This window comes from Monopterus albus, unplaced genomic scaffold (genome assembly GCF_001952655.1).
Source record: "Monopterus albus unplaced genomic scaffold, M_albus_1.0 scaffold128.1, whole genome shotgun sequence".
NCBI lineage: Eukaryota > Metazoa > Chordata > Actinopteri > Synbranchiformes > Synbranchidae > Monopterus > Monopterus albus.
Window position 1 is genome coordinate 1800179 of NW_018128008.1, and position 23253 is coordinate 1823431.

The 23253-nt window shown below is 43.0% G+C and overlaps 1 protein-coding gene across 6 annotated transcripts in view; it reads left to right on the plus strand.

The window, feature by feature from the left end:
- The window catches only part of bach2b (BTB and CNC homology 1, basic leucine zipper transcription factor 2b), a 108248-nt gene that overhangs the window by 54945 nt on the left and 30050 nt on the right, over positions 1 to 23253 (plus strand). For 5 of the 6 annotated variants that reach the window (XM_020612902.1, XM_020612905.1, XM_020612904.1 and 2 more), the window contains one exon: positions 13615 to 13869. In XM_020612902.1, coding sequence (XP_020468558.1) covers positions 13615 to 13869 — 255 coding nt within the window. Of the gene's footprint in view, positions 1 to 1626; positions 1647 to 13614; positions 13870 to 23253 lie in introns of those variants that run through there. The other variant, XM_020612907.1, reaches the window with a different exon arrangement.

The window sequence follows — 23253 nt, forward strand, 5'->3', positions numbered from 1 at the left end:
TTTACACCGTTGCTCTGGTTTTGCACATTTATGCATAAGGATAATCACCTTTATTGGGCCAAGTATGTTACACACAAGGAATTTGTTTCCGGTACAGAACCGAGGCAGCCATCTATGGCGCCAACTCAACCGATGGCTCTAACCATTGAGGGCAACTTGGAGGTTCAGTGTCTTGCCCAAGGACACTTCAACACGTGGACTGCAGGCACCGAGACTTGAACTGCCAACCTTCTCTTTGGGAGATGACTGCTCTACCCACTGAACCACAGTCACCCCACAATGTTGTTGCCACAACGACCAAAGCACTAGTATGTATTCTTGAAATATGCAAGAGCAATGTGTGAAAATCTGCTTTTCTTTGCCATTCTAAGAGATGTGCACCCTCCAGCCCACTCACACATACACACATGATTCTATGCACACACACATACTCTTCACTTTGCACACACACCCACACACATATACATGCGTACAGACGTGCCTTTTGAAGATTCTGACGTGGGCGATGCCTCTGTGTCAACCCTTTCCTGTGGAGAGACTTTTTTCCACTTGCCTTTTTTCCATAAGTGCTTTGAGCATGAGCTTTTCATCAAATGATGGTAACATTTTTGTCATTTTCATGCACACACTGCATTTATTGTCCACGTCAACCCTGTCCCCCAATCTTCACTCCATCCACTTTCACCAGATCCCATTAATAATTCAGCATATAATCTTGATCACTCATGCAGGCAACCCATTGGCCTGTAAATCACTGGTCTAATTAGCAGAGGATCTGCTCCTTCTCTGGCTGCTGCTGCTGCAAAACACTTCACATATCCTATTCCCATCCCCCAAAGGATACGTCCCCTCCTGGCACTGATGGTTTTGGGTATTTTGCTATGGTGGTTTTCTCTACTTTGCAGATTGAGGTGTCTGCAGACACTGAACTTGTTTGCCTGTTGATTCAGACAGTTGCACAGGAAGAAGTTTAGACAGATTATGGTGTGCAGGTGTGCTTTGTCACTGTCAGTATGAATGTCAAGCACGAGGCAGGAACAGGATTTGTCCAAGATCGTCTGTGGTTGTCGTTTATATTTAAGTCTGAAGCTGTGTCATCTGAAAATGAGTATGAGTCACGTTGTCACACCAAAGTATTGGGTAGACTGTTCCAAACTGGAAATCAAATTCACAATATCAGAGATATTTGAACAAATCAAAGATGAGATGACTGTAAATAAAAAGAAGCAAGATGTCATATCGTCTGAAGCCAGACAGAGCTGAGACAGAGCAACTCTTCTTCAGACATCTGAGCCCAGTCTATAGATAACCCCAGTGTTTCTATCACATGTGCAGCCTGTTACCATATAAGACAGCAATATGACTCACCCCACTCACTGACCTACTATGTCCCACATAGTCATGATTCATGCAAGCTGCATTTAAGTAGGCAGGCCCAAAAATACTCTGGCATGCCATCACACAAACACAAACACAACTATCGCACACACACTCACACATACCTCACTTGCTCAGTCATACTCACCACCCACAGTCACTGATAGGTTCAGATACTGTCGGTAACAAACGGTGAGAGACATTAGAATGTTGTCAGAGCGAAGTCTGGAATAACAAGATGACTGGAACTGTGCTGATGCCTTTCTGAGGTAATGCTAACCTACACTAGCAGATGATGTTTTCATGTTTTTTTTCTGGGTCTGTGATTTTGTATAGAAGGCAAATATTTTTAAGGAATAAATTCCTGTGGTAAAGTATGCATCAGGTAGCTCCAGTGAAACTGACAGCATCTCAGTAATCTTAATAATTCCTCAACAGAATACCTGTGTTTGCTTAAGTAGAAATGATTTGGCTGCACCATAGCTTTGGGTGGACTCCTTTTGTCTTGATTTTGTTCTTTGAGGTGAGCAGGGCTTTGAGGAGTTATTAGTCAGCAAGTTACGTCTATAAATAGCATCTGAGTGGTGTTTTAATAGATAGAGTTGCAAAGCACCATAGTGACACCAGGGTTTCTAGACATCATGTAGAAGACTGGCCTGTCCTTGAACACCTCAGTAAAAGTGCTTTAGTTTCTTCTTTTTGTTGATCTCAGGTAGTGAGATAAAGATTTAAAGTCATCATATGTAATGCAGATGTTAGGTGATAATGAGTTTTTTAGTGTGTGATCCAGCTGTCTTTGATGATTTCCATGCAGCTTATGGTCCACACTAGTTGTTTCTTTTAAAGGGTTAATCTACTGTAGGTGGTGATGTGAGTATTGATTCATGCGGTTGAGGTTACAGCCTGGACCCTTCCATATCTGGGAGATGAGGTCACAACCTGACCTGGGTTACTCCAGTCACCTGGCCATACTAGACCCTGAAAACCACATTGAGGCTGTCCAGAGTAGGTGCCTCCTCAGGCCATACACTTTTATTAGATTGTGGACAGCATTTCTATTCAGTTGAATCTTGTGCATAAATACCTCATCCGCACTGAGCTTTTCCTGCTCAGGAATTGCTGCTGTGCTGTTCTTGCTGTCGAGGCCTCTGATTGCAGCACTGGGAGACAGTATTGATTTCTATCTGGAGCGAAAGCACTTGATCCATTTGTTGATGGACTTGAGCAGTAGAATGAGTTGACACTATGTCTCCCATGGCAGGTTTTGCCTTGAATTTTCCAGATCATCATCTATTGTAAACACTTTAGTGTGATGGGTTTTGTTGCTTTGTGCTTTTAGGCAAGTTTTTTAGGGTGCATACGTGTAGAACTAATTGTGTCAGGGTGCTCAAACATGGCAAACAAACACTTCTCCAGCGTCAGCAGAGCCTGGCGAGCATCAGCTGCATATCTCAGAAATGCTGCCTCTGCCATGGATATTTGTGAACATTCTGTAGTTGGAGTGGAATGGGGATGATGATGTTATGTTGCTTGTTTTGATGCAAAACACTAAGGCTGTTCTTTATTTCAATTAACTATTACCACTCTTTCTTCAAGGTGTGAAAAAACTAGCTGATTGCTGAAGGCTGGTAAAACATGTGAACAAATGGCACCCCACTGGCAAAATACTTTCTTTTATGCTTCAAGCCACTTCAGATTTTGAATTCATTATACAGTTACTTCCCAAGTTATACTTTTCTTGCTGCAAAATGGAAGAGTTTTGCCCATTTAATACGTTTGTATAGGTGTATAATACAACCTGAGTAGGATGCTTTGTCTGTGACACTAAGGGCTCTATTCTCCAGAAATAGGGAGCAGATATAAATACAAGTCTAAACTCTGAGCAAAGGGACATATACATATGTCAAGTTGATTTGAGTTGGAGATAATCAGAGGTTCATGTTGAGTTTGCCCATCTGGGGTGAGTACATGTTTGAAAATTCGACCCGCACAGGCTTCTCCTCTGGAGAGGAAAAAAACTTACATGTGAGATTGTTTTAAAAACATGGTTTTTTTGTTATAAGATGAATCATTTTGTGGTGTTATTGATTATATGCTTCTATGAGTATAAAACACAACTGTAAATGTTTATAAACTGGATTGGAAGTGCCAAAATGTAGAACTCCTTTTCATGTGACATAAAAATATTTAAACTCAGAGTTTGAATGTTTGCCTATAATAAAACTGTCAAGACTCGTCTTGAGGACAATTGCATTACTCCAGAGGATTTTTACTGTAGAACATGGGTTCTCTTGGTAAATGCTTTCCCATCTGATTATTCAGAAAATCACAGAACAATAGTTACTGCTAGAACCTGACTCATCTCATCACCATATCCGGGGATTGAAATCCTTAATGAAGCTGCTGCTGTGCTATCCATGTGTACAATTACACACAGCTGCAGCTCTCTCAAATCTGAGTTTGTAGATGAAACACATGTATCATTTCTGCTGCTGTGTGACGAATCCACACAGAAAAGACTAGCATTTTTGTTATGTGCATGATGTTGTCGGTAATCTTTGTCAGTCAAAAGATGTATTTGATGTATGTACATTGTATGTCAGGACTCACCTGACATAACTGAGAGTTTGTTTTCTCTCTCTCTCTCTCTTTGTGTGTGTCTGTGTGCATGTGCCCCTCTAACAAGTCTAAGAAGTTACCTCGTGTTTGTGTCTGCAATCAGAGAAGTTCTGAGTAACACAAACATAATTTTGATCCAAAATGAAAATTACTATTTCACTGCACCACCTAATCAGCATAAACATAGGTATAAACAAGTTGATCTGGTGCTAGTAAATGACCAAACAAGCACAGGCATGAAAAAAATGTATTCATGCCTGAGGAAAATTGCATAACAATCATTATTTGCCCTATAGTGCTGGTGCTGCCTGCAGGAAAATACAAGCAGAACAGCTGCAGATGAAAAACAACATTGAGTCATTACAAAATGTCATTATTTCAGGAACAGAAAAAAACAGCCATGTTTTTAGTCTTGATGATGGTGCACATTCAGTGGCCTTAAATGGGTTTTGCAACACTGTCCTGGACCACAGAGGTCAGAGAGACAGCCAAAAAATCCCACTGAAGTTTCATCATAACAGAAATAACCACTGTTTCTCCAGTGAAAATCTTAGACTAGAAAGTCACATGGTTTCTACTTGACCAATAATCATCTTTTAACAATTAGACCAGTCTTAAACAAGTGTGAAGTAAAGGACTGCAAGAGACAGAGATAGGGGTGTAACTATGTAATAGCCGGTGAGACGTTCAGAGCAACTTGGGAGCCATACGTCTGAGTCTAGCCTCATTAACATTTGCTTTTATAGCACAGACAGGGTAATCCCTGTTTAATCAATCCCTGATCTCCCCATCCAACACTGCTAATGAACCATTAACAAGTTTCTGATTATCTCTGCAGTTTGTCCTGCAGAGATGCACCATCCTGGATATGATCAGCACTAGCTTTTGATAAATATTAAACCAGACTTCCTATGGTGCCTCAAATGTATTATGTACACTACTGTGGGCCTAAATACACATTCCAACATTATGATATAATCTTAAACATGAGCTGAAATGATTTTTCAACCTTGTAAACTGAAAATGTTATAAATTGTCAGTGTAGTGTTGTGTAGTGTACAAATAATTTAACCATTTTACAGCAAGTCAAAATAACTCCATGAAAAGATGTTGTTTTTGCCATCTTCTAACAGCCACCAGAGTCCTTGCTGTTCACTGTAGCCAACAATGCAAACATGTTACAAATAATATATTGTAACATAGGCTAGCTGGAGGAAGCAGCCAGAGACAGAAGTTGCCTTTTTCTCTTTTATTTCTCCCTCTAGCAACCGCACAACAACAACAACAGAACACAGGCACACACCGAACCATCCCCACCAACCCTGAACTAAATACATTGGGCCCAGAGGCATATTATGGGGGATCCCGCCAGGTGATTTCCCCCCCCAAAGGGACTTGGACCCAAGTATCTCTTCGCCCCCAATGCTACACAGCCCCCACCTGGCTGGTTAACTATCCTCAGTAACTACAGTCATAGCAGAGTCTCTTATGTGTTGGGCATGGCATGCACTGTTGCTGAGTCTGCTATTGTGGCTTCTGGGCGGCTGGGGGAGTGAGATCTGGAGCTCATGGCTGATTCCTGTTGTCCAGCTCTCCTCCCTTAGGTGAAGCCATTGGTTGGTATGGTGGGAGTCTGTCCCCATGAAGCACCACCCAGTTCCACTTACTCAGTCTCACACTGTACACTGCACTGTCTTGCATCTGACAGTCTTTTCAGTACAGTACAGGGTCCTCTCCATTGGCTTGCTGACTGTGCGGACAAGTCCATCTCCTGTCCAGGGCTGTACACCCACACCAGTGCTGCAGGGAGTAAGTTCTCTCACAGGCTGCAAGCATTCCCCATCAGGCGAGGCACTGCATCCATTGGCTCACCCACCTGCTCCTGCTGCACGGGAGCATGCAAGCATTAGGTCTGCCCTCTACAAGCTGCATGGCCGCCCCCACATCTGCTGGCAGGGGAAATGGCCTGAGGGGGTGCTGCCTGTCCGTGTGGCAGTCTCCTGCTCCTTGGAACATGTCAAGGTAGATGATGCATGGATCTTGAACGTTGGCCAGCCCATGGTACAGCCAGCAACAGTCACTTTGAGCATCCTCTCTCCCTTCATCTGTGGGCTCTCATCAGTCACTGGCGACACAGAGATGGCTAGCTCTCTAGCCCCATGACTTCTACCCTGTCATCCCCGACAATGTCCCTGGGCATAGCAGAAAGATGGTGGAGCCCGTGTTCACCAGTGCATGGCTTTGTGAGCCATTGAGTTCACAGGCCAGGTATAGTCTGTGTTTCCGGCCCACGCAGCCAACTCACTGCTTTGATAGGTTGAGGGTAAATGAGTGGTCTGGGGGTCCTGGACGTTGTGATGCCAGTGCAAGGCAATAGCGTGCAGTGTGGCCCAGCTCCCCACAGTGTTAGCACTGTTCTCCATGTCATTCAGCTGCTCCCTGCTTCCTCATGGTAGTGATGGCCTGGCAGCAACCTGGAGGCTGCCTCCTTCTCCCTGGTCCCTGGCCAGCCACACTGGGCAGTGGCCATGACCCATGGCACAAAGCCCCGCCTCGGTGCACATGTTGTCATCTCCCACTCCACGCATGCTGTCTATGCTTATCAGAGACGAGGGCCTGGATGAACTGATCTCTCACCAACTCACCCTGGATGGCAGGTGGCATGGAGGTATAGGTATGCTGGCCCAGGTTCTTGATGTCATAAGCCAAAACATGGAGGGATTCTCCTGTCAGCAGGGTGCAGTGTCTAAACTCACTGTGCAGGGCACCTTGCAGGTCAAATTCACCAAAGCCTCTCTGAAGTGTACTCACCAGGGCTCAATAGTCGCTCTGCTCATCCGGGCTCAAAAAAAGCAGCCATGACTGGGCATCCTCAGTCAGTCGCCTCCTTTGACCAGTGGGCAGCACCAGCCATCCCACCCCAAAGAATGGGAGAAGACAGCACACTGAAGAGCAGCATTCCCCATGCGACCTTTTGGTTGGGTTGTCATCAAGGTGGGGGTTGGTCCCGCTGCCCCTAGCTAAGGCTGTCCTGTTCACTGTTCTGGAACAGCCAGCTGGTCGGCTGGTGCTGGCTCTGGGTTACAGCAAAGGTAGTGATGACTGGGCGTGGTTCCTCCAGCTAGCCTGGCAAGGAACACCGTGTCCATCAGCCGTCTCATTTTGGCGAGCTCCAGCTGAGAGCAGGGTGGCAGGCAATTCTCCGGCGGCTGTGGGGCCTTCTGCTTCAGTTCCCGTTGTCTCTCATTTCTGTGAATTCTTGCAGCTCTTCCCCATTCTACTTCTGACACCAATGTAATGTAGGCTAGCTTGAGGAAGCAGCCGGAGACAGAATCTGCCTTCTTCTCTTTTATTTCTCCCTCTGGCAACTGCACAGCAACAACAGAACACAGGCACATACTGAACAATCCCCACCAGCCCCAAACTAAATACATCCCGTCTAGTGGGGCATTATGGGGATCCCGCCAGGTGCTTCTCCCCTATGGGATTATGGGGGACCCTGTCAAGTGTCTCTCTGCCCCCAACACTACAGTACTGTTACTTGCCTGAGAAATTCAACAAACTTATTTCAGAATGCAGACAACAAAGTTTCAACAAACTGGGGGCATGGAGTTCCAACAACAACTGTATTTACCAGGCAGGATGATTTTTTGACAGGATGGTGGTTTTTATTATGGGCAATAGTGTATTTGGAGCTGTACTCTTACTAGAGACTAGACTTCTGCCCCCTCTGAAGCTGAGACTCGCACCCAACCTGATTGGATCTGATTCATAACGACATTTTTTTCCCCAGTCAGTCTCTAGTCATGTATCCAACTTTACTGAAGGGCAATAATAACTTGTTACCTTTAAAATCAAAGGGGTTCATTCCCTTGGGATCATGAATGTGCTCAGTACACATCATGGCAACATATCTAACTCTGCCAAAAACACTAATCTGAGGGTTAGAGGAAGCAGATAGTTTCACTTGAGGAACTGAAACCTCCCCACGTTGTATTCAAAGTACATTAGAGTAAGGCTGAAAAGGCATGTACTTTCATTTAATTTGCATATAAACACTGACATAAAGTAGACTTGTATGTGATTTTAATTTGAACTTCACACAATACTATACACTCTGGGTTAGTTTATACTTTTATCTAGCTATTATCATTATCACAATCCTTGTTGCCTGCTGCTATACAGGGGCAGTTGTTGCTGTGGCCTAATTTGATAATTCCAATTAAAACCATGTTCATGCTCAGCATAATTACAGTCATCTCCCTCCTAATTGTACACAGTGACACGGTGTTCATGTAAGTCTCCCTCTGACTGCACTGGCTCATTGGATAATGTTATTAGACTGTAGCAGCAGCTTTCAGTGCTGGCTTTAGCAATGGCACAATGTTAAAATAACCTGCATTTCTTTCTTTCTTTCTTTCTTTCTTTTACACCTTTTTGCTGCTGCAGTTAATCTATGAAAATAGAAAACCAAAGGAGTGTTTCTCAAAGGAATGTCCTGAAGAGCTTCATAAATGACAAACAAAGTTTATTTAGGAGCCATCATGACTGCTACACCCACAGTATGTCACGTCATTCATTTCGTCATGTCCTTGCCTTTTCCTTCCATACGCTCAGTGCATCATTCTGCTGAGAGAAGAGGACCCACATCGTAGAGCGCATTATGATACAATTCCATACATTACCACCCCGCCCTCTAACCCCTCCTACTGAAATTCCCCAAACCAAGACCATGTCATATGATACAGTCAGGCCAAAGCTGACTCAAACATCCCGCTGCCTGTCCTTTTCAACTTGCTTATTGGTTCTGTGTGTTTTTTCCCTTATAAATACTTATTGATTTTTTTTTTTGGTGGGGGGGTTTGTCAACAAAGAAGAAAACATGACTCACCATTCGTAGTGTGTAGTAAATAATGTGACAGTAAGCTTGTAGAAACATTTTCCTATGTGTTCTGTCTACACTAATGTATTATAGTATATTACTATCATTGTACATTCAGCACACATTCTATATTTTTACACTTCCATTCATTCATTTTCTACCGCTTAGTCCCTGAACGGGGTCACGGGAGGGGCCAGAGCCTGGACAGGTCGCCAATCCATCACAGGGCTAACACATAGACAAACAACCACACGCACGCACTCGCTCCTATGGGCAATTTAGAGACACCAATCAACCTAAGCTGCATGTCTTTGGACTGCGGGAGGAAGCCGGAGTACCCAGAGAGAACCCACGCAAGCACGGGGAGAACATGCAAACTCCACACAGAAAGGTCCCAGGTGGGGCCCGAACCCGGAACCTTCTCACTGTGAGGCAACGGTGCTAACCACTGTGCCACAGCTTTTCCTGTCTTTTAGGGGTCATCACAGCGAATCGTCACACTGACTACTCGCATGTTGGTATTTGGCACAACCTAGATTCGAACCCGGGATGCCCGCGAACAGAGCGCTGCGCCTTAACCACTAGCCTTCCAGGGACAGTTTTTATTTTTTATTTTTCTATTTAGCATTTATATATTATTGATCTTATTTGTATTGTTTCTACCTCATTGTTTTGTTTGTTTCTTTTATGTGAAGTGGCTGCTGTAATCATTTTTTTGTTTGTTTCTTTACTGTGAAGTGGCTGCTGCAATGGTACGCTATCACCAGCCTTTTTGCTAAGCTAAGCTAACCACATCCTGACACATTTATATGAGACTGATACTGGTCGTCCTATCTATTCTCACAAAGTTCATGAGCATGTGGCTTTTGTTCAATTAAACCAAGAAAACCCAAAGAAGTCAATGATACTGTGAGCCACAATGTCCAGCTGTATGTGAGAGTGCACCATGTGTTCGCATGCCATGCGCCTGTACAGTCAGCACCAACCCTGCATTCACACATGAAGGCTGTGATACTGTCAGGTGAACATCATGTAAGCATTGTTCAATACACGATGTTACCTGCCGCTCCTTCTTATACACTTCTTCTGTATGGTGCATGGCTGCACATGCACACTTTAAGCAGTACACTGTAGCCTCCCTCAGATCATCAGGCTTGCTCCAGGAGCAGCCACTGGTAAACACTGAAGTTAGTTCTGACAGCTACTGCAGCATCTGGTCTACACAGGAATGTTGGCACCTCACTGAGATGGTTTGAATTCTGCCACAACTTGCTATTTTGTGGTGTGTGCATGTCTGTGTTTTGTCTGTCCCTGTGAGTATGTGTGTCTGTGAATATGCTATATATGTGTTTGTGTCATCCATGCATTTTCCTCTCACTGCAACAAACCATGGCGAAGCAAATGTGCACTGAGGGGTAGAAATAGCATGTTTGGATTGCTTTAAACTCTGCAACCACATCTGGAAACATTATTCTTGGAACACAGGTCATTATCTTAAGAAGCCAACTGAGAAATGTTTGGTGGAAATAAGCAAAGTGTACAACAGTTGGAGCAGCCAGAACCACAGAAGAAGTCTGCACTGACATGGTTGTTCCATAACAGCCCCCACAGCAGACTGCTCCCAAAAAAGTATTGTTATAATCCTGCCAAAGGTAAACAAGTGAATCTACAAATGACCTAATAGTAAAGGACTTTAATGCAATTCATGGCTCACTGTAGCCTCATAAAGCCAGCCCACAATTCTCACTTCCCTCACTGTGGTCTAGGCTCAGTACACATTTGCTTGTGTCAGACGTCATTTCTAGTAGGCTTTACATTTGAAACGAGATGACTGACGTGCTTTTTCTGAGATGATGATGATGATTAACACTTAACCCACAACAGTAGGACTGGTCAATAACCCTCAGTGCAATACCTGTAAATATACACTGTACATACAAATCCATCAAATGCATCTACATCAGGGGTGGCGAATTCCAATCCTTGAGGGCCGCTGTCCTTCTTGTTTTCCAACTATCCCTGCCTGGCCTGCTGCTGATTACCTGGCTCAGGTGTGTTCAGCCAGTCAGAAGCTGGAAGATGCCAATTCACTTTATCTTTCCTCACTCCACTTTCATCTAAGATGGTATCTTCCAGCTTCTGACAGGCTGAACACACCTGAGCCAGGTAATCAGCAGCAGGCCAGGCAGGGATAGTTGGAAAACAAGAAGGACAGCGGCCCTCGAGGATTGGAATTCGCCACCCCTGATGTAGATGCATTTGATGGATTTGTATGTACAGTGTATATTTACAGGTATTGCACTGAGGGTTATTGACCAGTCCTACTGTTGTGGGTTAAGTGTTAATCATCATCATCATCTCAGAAAAAGAAGGAATTTGATTGTGATTATGATGATGATGGCGATTCCTTCTCATTGGGTTGTGATTAGTCGTTTCTTCTGATTGTTCTGAAAATGCTCTCACCTGTCACCCAAAATCAATTTTTCATAAACTTGAGGTCAACAAAAGGCTATGCAGTTGCTGAGTCATTTATGTATTATATCTGGTCATGACATCCATCCATTATCTATACCACTTATCCTAACAAGGGTTGTGTGTGTGTCTGTGTGTGGGTGGGTGGGTGGGTAGGGGACAATCCCAGCTGACGATGTGCTAGAGGTGGGGTCCACCCTGGACAGGCACCTCTGGTCATGACATTTTAAATTAACACTGTGGCAGTGACAGTGCCACACATTTGTTTCTGAAAGACTGAATTGTCTAGCTGTGGCACATGGAAACAAATACAAATCCTTATCCAATCATTTAACTATATGTTTTTGCAGGAGCTGTCATCTGCCTTGGTTGCCTTCAGGAGAAAACTCATTTGCCCATGTAATCACAACCAGTGACTGATCAGCTCTTTTATACTGCAATCCCACCATGTAGCTTTCGATTTATTAATCTTCAAAGGACAAAATGCCTCTAAGTACAGAGTTTCTTACTCAGACTAGTAAAAACACACACTGTCACGCCACTCCGTTATCTCACAGCCTCAGAAAAAGGATAGTGCTACAGCAAATGAAATTCACTGTGTTGAATTTAATTTATTTTAGGGATGTTAGCTCTTTATTTTCAGTAACATTCCTCCCTTTACTAAACATTTTTCATGCATAAAAGTCTAAGTCAGTCAGAGTTTCTGTTGCTTCAATTTGTGATTTGGCTCATGCTAATGCTGCGAAGTTACAGTGTAATATATTTCCTCTTCTTTAAATAAAAGAACAAATTACAAAAAAACAGCAAAAGTTCTAGTCCATGAATTGTTTTATATAAGTTAGATATAAATGACATGTTACCATAGTACTTTTTAAATTATTTTTTCTGCAATCATAATGAGCTGAAATGTAATTATAACTATTTGTTTTTGTAGTTACATTTCTAGATATCTAAATTTAGTCTGTAGGAGAAAGTCACCTTGTGTGAAATCATCAAGTCATTTTTTTCAGTGAAACAGCACATGTTAACTTGAGTTCAGAATTCTAATCTTATTGAAGTCTTAAATCTTAGACAGACTTGAGTTGGATTGCTCAGACACATCCACCCGACACTGAGGATCCAGAACAGCAAATATAACAAATGTCAGTTGGATAGTTTCAATCCGTGTAATGTTGTGTTAACAGATGACAAAAAGTCATACAATTAATTTCTGACTTGCAACTGCAAGCAGAGAGGCACTGTGGCCCTGAGTATTGTCTAACATAAAGGCCCTTTGAGCGAGCAGTGTATCTGTGTGTGTTAGTGTGTGTCAGTGAGGGAAGACAGCTCCGTGTCAGTCATCACAGGGTGGGAGATGGAACATTTGGTAGAAGAAACAGGGCGATGTGCTGTTATGTTCCCAGAGCTGAGCTTCTTGGACTTTATGTTTTGATGGAAGTATGGAGTTACACTGACTTACTGTGATTCCAGCCAGGAAACAGAGCACAAGTCACAGGAGATCAAAAGACTTTTTTATATAATATTATTTATGTTCATGCACCTGAGAATTTAACTCCAGCAGACAAAGGCCTGGAGACAACAGCATCTTGCCGTTTTCTCTGAGGCTGTTCTTCACTATCCAGCCAGAGTCGATGACTGTCCCAGTGGCCCTGAGTGTCTGTGCAAGGGGCAGTTGCCCACTGTGATCCCAGGATGTATGTATGGCAATTTGTCAGTATGTGTGTGGTAGTTTAATTAACTGCAAAAATAAAATACATTTAAAACTGAAATAATAAAGGTGCTAAGGTGGCCCTTGCATTTTCAACTAATATCACCCTGTGTTAATAATATTTCGTTTCAATACCTCTAATTACCACACAGTAATTACTCTACAATAAACCATAGAGCAGTCCTTGCGCTGGACTCACTTGTCTCCCTTTAAATTAAACAAGTGTGTTCTGTGGGTTTTCATTTGTTCATGGAAGCTATTTGTGCATATGATTTGAATAAACAGAAATGTGAGAACTACTGTGAAAGTGATTTGTACATGTGCAGATATTTTGTGTCCCCACTGTGCAGGGGCTTGCACGCCAACATTTTTCTGGCTTTTAAAAGTTAAAGGAGCAGTGAGCACATGAAGCAGAGAGAAGCAGTCAGTGCAGCTTGTATGTGTTGAATCATGGGGCTTGCTGCAGCAGACCACCAGGGCTGATGTCAGCCCTACGGTATGCGCTTTCTGGGCTCGGCTGTAAGCTGACCCCCCTCTGTTGTGCTTCTATTTACAGGGCGTGAGCGGAATGTCCATGGATGAGAAGCCTGAAGCCCCCATGTATGTGTATGAGTCGACTGTTCATTGTACCAATATCCTCCTCTGCCTCAACGACCAGCGGAAGCAGGATATCCTGTGTGATGTGACTGTCCTGGTGGAGGGCAAGGAGTTCCGTGGGCACCGGGCCGTGCTGGCCGCCTGCAGCGAGTATTTCCTCCAGGCACTGGTGGGCCAGGTGGAGAATGGCTTGGTTGTTAGCCTTCCTGAAGAGGTATGTTCGTCAAACACTCCATTTCCCTGACAGTTTTTGTCTTACAAGGGTGGAAATGCTGTTGACTTTTAGACAATGCAATACTTGAAACTCCTCCTGACACCAAAACAAAAGCAATACTATCCAGGCTGTCTGCATCCAAAGCCACACAGTAGCTATAGTGTACTGTGTCCACTATGTTTTTACCATGTAGAAACACATAGTCCAATGTGTGAAATGGTATGACTGATTAGATGTTTTGATAGCACAATCAAGTTCCAAGTGCAAAGAAGCTGTTGTGAACAAAAAATTGTGACATGGACTTATTCAGCCAATATAGCATTAAAGCAAGAGGCACATAACATTTACATTTATTGGCTGAAGTATTTGTCCAAAATGACATTAACAGCTGTTTCATGACTCAGCGTGCACTCACCGGCACTGACACTACCTGTATTGACTTTGTATGCACTCCATGGGCAGAGATGCCATCTTGGAGCCGTGAATTACTCCCTTCTGCACTAAATATCTAGCACACCCACCCAGCAGAAGATGTGATGCTATTGCTGTGATCTTATCCACTGGAATGTTTTTTTATATTTATTTTGATGGAGAAACTTTCTGTTAGGGAGGGTTCATTCTTCAGACAAAAAACAAGATGCCCTTTACTTGTTGCCATTAACTTCTGATCCAGTTCAACAAACAAAGCAGAAGACAAAAACAAAGTTATACAGACTTGTTGTTGACTCACTGGACAGTTTCATGAGCATTACTGTACATACTCCCACAGAGGAAATCAAATTCCTAACTGACAGCAGGTTATGACAAATGCTCAGTTAGTCGCACAGTACCACACAGACATAAACAACAGAAGCATAGTTAACAAGAGTATTTACAAAAGGATTTGTGGCTTGTTCTTATTCACAGATGCTCCACTTTAATATAACTTTATGGGAATATTTATCTTCTCCGGTGTCAGAAAGCGCTCACAATAAATGATTTTGTACATTAATATTAATTATTCTGAGAATACAAATAAATATAAATTCAGAAGTAATCATTTGATTTTGAGTCAGTTTAGGCCTCCTCTCAAGGCCTGAAGGGCCCTGTGGGCCACTGGCATCACACACTTCCCCACACTTCATTTCTTGTAGCATCTCTTTACTCTTGACTTTCTGACTATTTTTAGAGTTATCTTTGTTTTCTTTTCTTTATCTGTCAGATGATGTCACTAAAACAGTGTTTTAATTTGATCTGGCATTCGCTGAGGGATAAAGACTCAATGAAAGGTGTGAGAAAGCGCAGTATTAAGCCTATTGGGCTGTGATTGCCAATTAGCACTTGTCAGCTGTTGCCACCATCGTTGTCGACAGCAGGCATCACTTTGCAGCGAAATTAACACCACCTCAGGCTCTGCGCCTGTAAGGTTCAGCAACACTCCGCATTCACCTCAGCTCTCACAATGACACTTTAAATTGATCCCTTTCAGAGCTCCTCCACTGAACACAAACGAAAGTACCCCTCTGACATATCGATGTTACACACCAGCACTTACACACATATGCATACATACCTGTGGTGCTGTGAAAATGGGGGCAAATTTCACATGCTGTGACTTTGTGGCTCTTTGCTGGGGCCAGTGGGCATTAGTAAAGTAATGTGTGTCAAAAGATGTTTGCCTCTGCAGTCACAGAGAAAGAAGCCACTGTTAGATTGTCATCTTATGTAAAATGAGCATCACAAGTTTTTTTGTTTCTTTCTTTGTTAAGTCAAAGAATGACTGCAGGCGAAGGCTCATGGATGCTCAGAGCAGCCTCCCTTTCATTCATTTGCTGCACACATTAATAATGGATGAGATACTGGGTGTTTCAGGTGTGAGATGGAGTGTGGAATGTAACATCTTTTAATGACTGCCTATTTAACATGGCAGAGTGCAACTAACTACTACTGAGGTTTGTCATCTCTCTTCAACTTGGCAGTACTTCACATCTTTGTATTGCTTCATTTAAATGGAAAAAGAACACATGATGATTCTATTGACTTTATTCTGTCACAGTGGACACTTGAAATAACTCGTACTCAACAACACCCTGCCTTTGTTGTGATATACTGTGTAGAAATGTTAGAAGAGATCAACAAATGTGTGAACACTGATTTGTTCTGCAATTGTCCAGAGGTGAAGGTGACATACTGTATTTAAGTCACTTGTCTTGTCAGCAAAAATGCAAAGATAATCAGTAGACAATGACATAAAAGAGAACAGAAACCAGATATTTACCAAAGCATCTGCTTGAAAAGTGACTTCAGGCTATATGTAGATATTTTGTGTGGTTACCTCACAGCAAGAAGGTTCCAGGTTCACACCTCACGGCCGACCGTGAGGGACCTTTTTCTGTGAAGTCTGGATGTTCTCCCCATGTATGTGAAAGATTTCTCCAGGTACTCTGGCTTCCTCCCACAGTCAAGGTTAGGTTGACTGATAACTTGATTTTGTTACCAGTCACATGTGCATGTGTCCCTTTCCACCCCCCACACCGCCACCACCTCTCTCTACAGTAACCATTACAAATAATTGCGTTTTTTTTTTCTTTTCAGATTTTTCTCTGAAATGTAGTGGAGTAGAAGCATAAAGTGGCATAAGCTGTACTCTAGTACAACAGTAACAACAAATTAGTGAGTTACAGTGCCTTGCGAAAGTATTCGGCCCCCTTGAACTTTGCGACCTTTTGCCACATTTCAGGCTTCAAACATAAAGATATAAAACTGTAATTTTTTGTGAAGAATCAACAACAAGTGGGACACAATCATGAAGTGGAACGAAATTTATTGGATATGTCAAACTTTTTTAACAAATAAAAAACTGAAAAATTGGGCGTGCAAAATTATTCAGCCCCCTTAAGTTAATACTTTGTAGCGCCACCTTTTGCTGCGATTACAGCTGTAAGTCGCTTGGGGTATGTCTCTATCAGTTTTGCACATCGAGAGACGGAAATTTTTGCCCATTCCTCCTTGCAAAACAGCTCGAGCTCAGTGAGATTGGATGGAGAGCGTTTGTGAACAGCAGTTGTCAGTTCTTTCCACAGATTCTCGATTGGATTCAGGTCTGGACTTTGACATAGCCATTCTAACACCTGGATATGTTTAGTTGTGAACCATTCCATTGTAGATTTGGCTTTATGTTTTGGATCATTGTCTTGTTGGAAGACAAATCTCCGTCCCAGTCTCAGGTCTTTTGCAGACTCCATCAGGTTTCCTTCCAGAATGGTCCTGTATTTGGCTCCATCCATCTTCCCATCAATTTTAACCACCTTCCCTGTCCCTGCTGAAGAAAAGCAGGCCCAAACCATGATGCTGCCACCACCATGTTTGACAGTGGGGATGGTGTGTTCAGGGTGATGAGCTGTGTTGCTTTTACGCCAAACATAACGTTTTGCATTGTTGCCAAAAAGTTCGATTTTGGTTTCATCTGACCAGAGCACCTTCTTCCACATGTTTGGTGTGTCTCCCAGGTGGCTTGTGGCAAACTTTAAACGACACTTTTTATGGATATCTTTAAGAAATGGCTTTCTTCTTGCCACTCTTCCATAAAGGCCAGATTTGTGCAGTATACGACTGATTGTTGTCCTATGGACAGAGTCTCCCACCTCAGCTGTAGATCTCTGCAGTTCATCCAGAGTGATCATGGGCCTCTTGGCTGCATCTCTGATCAGTCTTCTCCTTGTATGAGCTGAAAGTTTAGAGGGACGGCCAGGTCTTGGTAGATTTGCAGTGGTCTGATACTCCTTCCATTTCAATATTATCGCTTGCACAGTGCTCCTTGGGATGTTTAAAGCTTGGGAAATCTTTTTGTATCCAAATCCGGCTTTAAACTTCTCCACAACAGTATCTCGGACCTGCCTGGTGTGTTCCTTGTTCTTCATGATGCTCTCTGCGCTTTAAACAGACCTCTGAGACTATCACAGTGCAGGTGCATTTATACGGAGACTTGATTACACACAGGTGGATTCTATTTATCATCATTAGTCATTTAGGTCAACATTGGATCATTCAGAGATCCTCACTGAACTTCTGGAGAGAGTTTGCTGCACTGAAAGTAAAGGGGCTGAATAATTTTGCACGCCCAATTATTCAGTTTTTTATTTGTTAAAAAAGTTTGAAATATCCAATAAATTTCATTCCACTTCATGATTGTGTCCCACTTGTTGTTGATTCTTCACAAAAAATTACAGTTTTATATCTTTATGTTTGAAGCCTGAAATGTGGCAAAAGGTCGCAAAGTTCAAGGGGGCCGAATACTTTCGCAAGGCACTGTATTTTACAGTTGAGTCCCATGTCACCCTTGTTTTATAGTCAGACTGAAGCATGCTGACACATCCCTAACTCATGTCTGAATGTTGTCTTCACTCTGATGCTGGGGTGAGGGATGGATCTACTAAGCCCCACAGTCTTAGTCAGTCAATAATACACAATTAAATGTGCCAAAGAATGGGAGAGTTTTCATATGGAAGCTCATTATATGAGTTAAATTATGTTTACCCATTACTTGGCCCCAAACGGGAGTGTCAGGCCATGTCGTCATAATTCCTAAGAGCCCCACAATTAGCAACAGGATTTTCCGGACCTAACCTACACTTAACGCAAAACATGCCTGAACCCTATCCTCACCCAAGCAAAGAGCAGATATGTGGCTTGACACACAGCATGTGCATTGTATTTGCTCAGGTTATGTGGTGGCTGGCCCAGCTGGCTTGTAATGCAGTCACCTCTGAGAGCTGGCTCAGCTCAGTTCAGTTCAAAGCAGCAACCTTTAGCTCTGCTAGGTTAGCAGCACTTCACTGACACTAGTGTGTCTGGCCATGGAGAATATTCTTTCACCAGCTACTGTCGGCTGCCAAAGGGAGAGTTAGAAAGACCTCCGCTGCCTCAGGGGGATAGAGGGGGAGGCTGGTGCAAATGAAACGTGAAACAAAGAGCCCTTCCCCCAGTACCTGTATCACTTCTGTCTCATGGCCTCACTGCCCCTGGAGTAGCTGGGCCTGGTGTGGGTGAGTGACATCATCTATATCTAATGTGATTGTGGGCTTCCTGAGGGACAGCCAGTCTCATCAAGGGGCTTTGTTGGCTGCCATAGGAACAAAAAAGTCTCTTTTTATGTCAGTGAGGAACAGAAGAGCGTGGCATCCATGTTGGATGATCTAGGCTTCACACACACACAAACACACAGTGTTTCGCCACATCATACATATTTCTAGTGAGTGTAAGAACAAAGGATACAGGCCAAGGAGAGGAATTTCAAAGAGAGCCCTCCACTGGAGAGGATCAGTAATCACTGTAGCAAACAGAAATTACCTCCATATTGTGGCCCAGTGTGCAAAGATGTGACTCTATTCCCACTGCCACAGTCACAAAAGACTGCTGTCAACTAGTAATTAGTGAGCAGCATGGAGCCTTTGTTCTCCAGTACATGAGCCCGATATTGAGAATCTGTTGATAGTAATGTACATTGGAATGTTAATTCTAAATTGCAGCAGAAACTTAATTTACTGTAGTAATTAAATCAGTAAATAATTTTGCCTCATTGAATAAATCAAATAGCCATTCACAGAGTCATTCCAATGACTGGTTCCAGCACTGTCCAATTGTTCAGTGTGGGAATGTTCTGACTTGCTGGAATGATTGATTCTAGACCACTGTGGGGACAGCAGGCAGCTCCAGAAGGCAATGGATCATCACCAAAAATTTCTGTACTCTCTGATTTTTTTCAGAGTAACACCATGATTCAGTAGAATGCTAATTCACAGACCTCAGACCACCTCCAGTTTGTCAGCTCTTTCATTAGTCATGAGGCAGAGAACACCACATATTTTTCATTTCCAAAAGAGAAGACACAAATGTGTACCCTGTTTAAAAAAGAAGAGTGTATTCACCTGCAGTTGTTATATAGGGTTTGGAATACTTTGTCATTGCTCACAACTCACCAGTGGCCTTAGCAGCAAAAACAACAACAGGGCTTCATCAGCTGGATTTGTGCATAGCTATACATAGGCTTGGCCTGTTGTGTGTGAACTTTAGTGTCAGATCAAAGGGGTTATACGCATGTGACTTTCAATGTGTGCATGTTGATCATGCAGGTAGATGTGGCATTGTGTGGTGTCTGACTAAAAATGTTCTAGAATATTACTCAATATTCATACATCAGTAATAGTGGTCTCTGTCTGTTTCCAGCCCAAAATGTACAATAGCTAAGTTGGTCCACACCATAAAACCTAGCAGTGCCATAATAACAGCTGCAAAATTGTGACAAGCCAGCGTTTTTTTTTATTTTTTATTTTTTTATTGCAGCCCATGCAGTGTCCTTCTTCAGCTATGTCTTTTTGGTGTTTTATGGCGGGTGGGGAAAAAAGAAAAAGTGGGGTGCATTACCGCCACTAGCTGGACTGGAGTGTGCATCGGGAAAGTAATATTTACTGTCCACTGAAGGTGTAATAAGGGTTTGACCTAAAAACTGGGTTGTTGTTTCAATGCATACGCTCCCTACCCCCCTCCTTGTGTCTTGAAATCATGCCCCACTTTGTTCAGCTTTATTCCATGGTCCAAGGGTCAATCAGCCGATCAGGACTTGACCTGCACAATGCCAGCTAATCATAACTCATTTTTACACTGAGATCCCATGCTACTGCCATTCCAAAGGACTGCTAATATCCTGCCCTTGTGCTGTTCATACAGATCAAGCTAAGGCCGATATAATCGCGGGCCAGCCTGTGAATTACACACAGAAAATGAGACGGAATAAAGACAGTGTGTAAGGGGCTAGAGGGAGTCTCACACAGGACACTGTCATACACATACAGCCTATTAGACAGATGGAGGGAGTCAGAGACACAGCCCAGCCTTCTTTAAAGATGGGGGTTGGGTGATAGAACACAAAGAGGAAGGTGGAGAGAGGAGCAATACAGTGCCGTGTGAGTGCTGGGAATAATACCCAACCCCCCTCCCAGCATGAGGTCTCTCTTGCTCTGCCAACACAAGGACAACTCTCATCCTGTAAGCTGACAGCGAAGATGCAGTGTCTTTGGCATCTTTGGTGTGAGAGGCTGAGTAGAGGAGCACCTTCAGCAGCCAGCCTGCCAGGCAACAGCCTGTGCTGTGATCCCCATGTTTATACTCTTTGTATTTAACCTCCAAACCTGGCACAGTTAAGCACTGAACATCTCTCTTAATGAAATGAGCAGTCTGGGCTGAAAAACCTAGCATGTATGGTGAACAAAAACACATAGTTGAAAGTCTGGGCCCTGCATGTTAATCTCATCTCATCTCATTTTCTATACCGCTCAGTCCCGAACGGGGTCGCGGGGGGGCTGGAGCTGATCCCAGCCAGCATCGGGCGAAAGGCGGGACACACCCTGGACAGGTCGCCAGTCCATCCCAGGGCCCTGCATATTAATATACCTTGAAATTTTAATTGATTTAATCATTTGTGTGGTTAGAAAAAACAGCCCAGATACAGTCTTGCTGTGTCTTAAATGGTGTAGAGGTCATGTCCTCCCCAGTGACTGGTCAGCACTGTAAACTGCACAAGCAGAGGATTAGGATGTACACTGTCTGATTTAATCTATAGTCAGGGGGAGGTGCTCAGTGCCAAACGTCTGAGCATCTGCCATCACTCTCAGTGACACTTAAATTTCCATTTCTCTCAACATTATATGGAAACAAAATGTATTCACAGTGCTCAGCGCCTCTTTTTACTGGTTCTAATAACAAGGATAATCACCTTTATTTGGCCAAGTATGTTACACACACAAGGAATTTGTTTCCAGTACAGAAACGAGGCAGCCAACTCACACCGATAGCTCTTGGGGGTTCAATGTCTTGCCCAAGGAAAGTTTGACCTGTGGACTGCAGGCACCGTGACGCGAACCTCCAACCCTCCAGTTGGGATACGACCACTTTACCCACTGAACCCCAGTCGCCCCTCTTTCTAGTTAGTAAAATTCCTTCACAAACCCTTTACACAATTACAGTTACAAGGAACTGTTGGCTTGCAGTGTGTAAAAAGTGCAAAACTAATCTACAAGCTCACAAAGAAATGTTATTTGAAAAATTCAAGATTTACAACACAGCAGTTCAGACAGCCAGACTAAATGACTAAGACTGTTTACATACTCATTTTGCGCATGCACAATTGCACACCCATTGCTGAGTATTGAAACTTCACAGCTCCCATGTAGCATATATTCTCTCTGCATTATATTGTGTTCTTGTTGTATTTTTATTTGCTCCCTTCACCTGCTGCTTTAAAGTGCCTTAGATTTGTGTTATTGCTCATCTTCTTTATATTTCACTTGTTTTATGTGGCATTCATGTGGACAGCAAAGTAAGAATTTCATTGTACAGGGAAACAGGTTTCCTAACTGTGCATATGACAAATAAACACTTTGAACCTTGACCTTTGACTGATTGAGGGGTCAATGGAGTGGGAAATATAAATGCTTAAAAAAATATAATATCCCTTATATTGTAATCATATTTTTATTTCTCACTATTCTCTAAAGACATCTGCCTCTAAGAAGGTTGGGGTTTTATTTGACACTTTTTTGCTTTTTTAATTTTTATTCAAAAGATGCAAACATGCATCCTTCCCTCCAGTCAGCCATTGATTTCAGTTCATTTCATTACCACAGTTTGCAGTTTCATGAGAAGATAGATTTTCTGATTTGATGTCTGTCAAAATTACATTGTTGTTTGATAACAACAATGTAATCATCTGTTTCAGGTAGCTGTCCTTATAAATGACTGTGCTTGGGCCCAGGAGCTTTTCTGTTTTGCAGCAGGCCTGTACAAACCTTTGTCCCTGCACATTTCCTGTCATCTCCTTCAGCCTAACAGCTTAATCCACAATGGCACCTGCTTCATTTCCATCAGTGTTGTGACTCTGAGTCAGGTTCCTTATTGTTTGCCTGGGAACACTGAGGTTACAGTACTGTCAGATTACTCAGCAGATCTGATGTTAAAGCGTTGGCTGCTTCCTCCAGTGGAGATGGAGTGTTTTCTCTTGGAAAGCAAAAGCCCCGTACAAGTGACTGGGGCTCAGGGAAGTGATGGAAGGGGAGGCTGGTGTAGTATTGCTCAACCTGGTTATGAAAGGGTACCTAAAGTGTCATGCACATTGTCTGTCTCTGATTGGCCACTGTCTGTAGTTTCTTGTCTTGTTGCCTGTCCACTCCAGATTCTGTAGAGAGCAGGACATTTAGATGACAATGGCCCTAATGTTGATGAATTTGACTTTACTCATACACTAGGCATTGCTAACAGCTGAAATGTTTCAAACGTCATGGCAGCTAATGACCAGGAAGCATTCTGTGTATCCTCATTGTCATCCTCTTCTTCCTTTCACAGTTTTTTTCC